Raw genomic sequence first — 3,269 nt, 5'->3', positions numbered from 1 at the left:
CAGCCGGCGGAATCCCTGCAGTCCCCCTCCCCCGCTCCACCCCCCCCCAGGAGCTGAGAGCTCCCTGGCTGCTCCTGAGGATGCTCCGGGGCGCTGCCGATGGAGACCCAATGCTGGGGCTGGGGCGGGTGCCGGGTGCTGGATGCGGCCCCCCAGCACGTCTCCGCTGTTTTTCCGTTGTAGAGCAAGTGCTTGAGGAACCGGCCGAGGGCAGGAAGTTTTCTGCCTGGTAGCAGCAAACCCTCAGCGAGAAGCGTGTGTTATGGGGGGTGTTACGTGAAAGGAGAGGTGGGAAGGCAGCTCCCGGGGCTCAGCAGGGTGGTACAGGAGAAAGTGCTCCGACTGCGTTTCCCATCAGTGCTGGAGTTTAGCAGAGGCTCCTCAGCCGGTGGTGCCCGGGGATGCCAGGACAACGCTCTCAGCCCCGCACTGCGCTGCCTTCTCCTGTGCCAGCAGAAGGACCGAGGTGTCGCCTCTGACATCTCTCCTGTGCTGCTTTCCCTGGGGGAATCTCGGGGTGTTTTGCAAGTGACCGATGCACCACCACGACCTCCCCTGTGCGGCCGTGACACGGGGACCCGGCTGAGCGAAGCGGCAAGGTAGGGAGGGACCAGGAGCTTCAGCTCTTGCTCAAATTCTGCTGCCGTCTTCTAGGTACGGGGGTGACGAGCCCCTGACCGAGGTCATGCTTGTTGGTGGTGCCGTGGGGGAAGGGAGCTGGACCGGTTGTTTTTTGGAGGAGGAAAGGGGGGATCAGGCTTTGGCAGGGGTGAGGATGTCCCCGTGGCATTTGCTGAGAGCGTTGTGTCCCCGCCTGGCTCATAGCAAACCCCTGGTATGACCTTGAGCAGAGGAGTTATGTCTGTAGCACACACTGGAGTCCTGTCCTACATTAATAACACAATCAGTTGATATAAAGCTAATATGTTGGGCTGATAAATAATTAAGGGAAAAGGAAAAACCCTCTATGATTTGCTTAACAGGAGCTTGGGAAGGAAGGGAGGGGAAAAAAAGGACAAGGAAGCAGATGAATAATGGATCAAGGTTAAATGGTGAGCGAAAAAGGAAAGCCTTAACACGGTGAATCCCTGCAACACACATGCTGCAGGTTGCCAAACTAGTTAGCGTCGGCAAAAACAGCTTGTGGCCTTGGCACAGAGGCAGCGGCGGCAGCCGGGACCAGCCCAGGGCTGTGTCCGGGACTACCACAGGCTCAGACGGCATGAGACCCCCAGAAGTGGCTTCTTGGTGTGGGGGCCGGTGCCCCGGGGCTGCTCTGCAGCGGGCGTGGGGCTAGGCAGGGGCTGGGGGCCGCAGGGTGGCCTCATCCTGCAGGCACCGAGGAGGTGCCAGGCGCTGGCAGTGTGCGGGGACTTCCAGGCATTCATTACTGCTCTCATTGTGCGCGCTCGGCACAACTTCCAAGGAAATTAAAATCACAACGTGCAGCTAATGAATTATTAGCAAAGGGACGAGTCCCTTTCGCCTCACTGCACGCCTGACCGCTTGCCTGCCCCCCTGCCTGCGCTCGCTGCCTGCTCTGCCCGCCCGGGATGGGGTGAGCTCTGCGAGAGGGCTGGGACGGGGCCAGAGCATCCCGGCAATGCCGGGTTTGGTACCCGAGGCCTGGGCCGGTTCCTGGGAGCAGCGGCTGCAGGACGGGGGGCTGACCCTCCGGCGGGGGTCTCTGGCAGGCAGGGTGTGGGGGGTCCTGCCCGTCCCTGCGGTCAGCAGCACAGTGCAGATGCTGACGGGCAGACACGAGCCTCCCTCCGTCCTGGCCCGCATTTAATTTTCTTTTTGGTTTGTCCGTGTGTCCGTGTCCTCCTGTCTGTCTGTGCTCTGGAGCGGTGCGCGGCTCCTGTGTCTTGTCTGTGCCGTTTTAATGACCCAGTGCTGTTTTATTCATGTTTCGGTCTGAACATCGTAGTCTTGGTGGCATCCCAGCCCCTCCATCCCTCCCACTGCCCCCTGCCCCATCCATCTCCTGCCACCACCAGCCCCGTGCCTGGAAGCGGGGACACCACTGCCATCACAGGGGGATAAACCCTGCACCCACCAACCCTCCGGTTGTATCCCGTTGAGCGATGACCCCGCGCCCGGCTAGGCTCAGCTATCACTCCTCCCCGTCCCCAAATCTTAGCACCCCACCTCTGCCCCATAGCAGCGGGGCCGCCCCGGGGCCGGCCCTGACCCCGCTCTGCTCTCCCCCCGTGCAGATCCCGAGAGGACGAGCACCCACATGATCTCGGCGGACGATGCCGAGTACCCACGGGAATACCGGACCTTGGGCAACGGCACCCGGCGTTTCTCCAACGTAGGGCTGGTGCACACCTCGGAGCGCCGGCACACCGTCATCGCCGCCCAGAGCCTGGAGGCCCTCACCGGCCTCCAGAAATCGGAGATGGAACGCAAGCGGGACGCCTTCATGGACCACCTGAAGAACAAGTACCCGCAGCACGCGCTGGCGCTCCGGGGGCAGCAGGAACGCATGCGGGACCAGGTAAGGGGCGTCTTCTCGGGGTGGGGAGGGACGGGGACCCCATCTCACCCTTTGGGGCTGTCTGGAGGAGAAGAGGCTCACCGGGGGCTTGGATGGTGCATGAAATGGGTGGCTGCTTGCAGCAGCCCCAGGGGGGGAGCATGCCCTAGCCCCGGGGAGGGAGCATCCTCCAGCCCCAGGGGGGAGCAGCCCCGTCTCTCCCCAGGGCTGGGGGGGGTCCCAGGGGGATTTACCCTGCCATATGGGGGGATTCGATCACGGGCTGTCCCCAGCCATGGGGAGGAGAGGGATGTTTCTCCGTGCAGGGGACATGCAGAGGGGTGGGTGTGATGGCCGTGAGGGGCAGCTGGCACCTGGATTTGACCCGCGGAGGGGTGACGCTCAGCCCAGGTCTCAGGAGGTTTCAGCTGGGCTGCAAACCCTGACCTCTCCGGGGAAGGGGCAGCCTGACCCATGGGCTGGTGTCTCTGCAAACCCTGCTGCGTGCCTGGCACTGCACGGCCCTGCAAGCCTTGTCTGGGCTCCCCACGTCTCTGCAGCCCCCCAGCTCTGAAGCAGTTGCTCGCTGCCATAGCTTGCATGGTACAAAAGGCCTAAATGAATAGTTTGCCCAGGCAAAGCTTCGCCCCGGCCCTCGCCCCCAGCCTGGCGGCAGCTCTGCGGCACGTCCCCGTGCCAGCCCGCGGTGCCCCGGCACAGCCTGTCCCCGGGTGTCTGTGCAGTAGTGCTGGGGGTGAGGATTTAGCATTACTCAATGTTTGGGCAG

General features: G+C 62.9%; 1 protein-coding gene across 1 annotated transcript in view; it reads left to right on the top strand.

Moving 5' to 3' along the window:
- SRCIN1 (SRC kinase signaling inhibitor 1) overlaps positions 1-3,269 on the top strand; it is a gene marked incomplete at its 3' end in the record, with an annotated part of 112,725 nt that overhangs the window by 69,033 nt on the left and 40,423 nt on the right. The window contains exon 2 of the mRNA XM_009335294.1: positions 2,220-2,503. Within this exon, the coding sequence (XP_009333569.1) occupies positions 2,220-2,503 (284 nt within the window). The remainder of the gene's footprint in view (positions 1-2,219; positions 2,504-3,269) is intronic.

Source organism: Pygoscelis adeliae, unplaced genomic scaffold (genome assembly GCF_000699105.1).
Source record: "Pygoscelis adeliae isolate BGI_AS28 unplaced genomic scaffold, ASM69910v1 Scaffold902, whole genome shotgun sequence".
Lineage (NCBI taxonomy): Eukaryota > Metazoa > Chordata > Aves > Sphenisciformes > Spheniscidae > Pygoscelis > Pygoscelis adeliae.
Note: the sequence above shows the minus strand (reverse complement) of the source record. Positions and strands in the feature narration are given on the sequence as shown.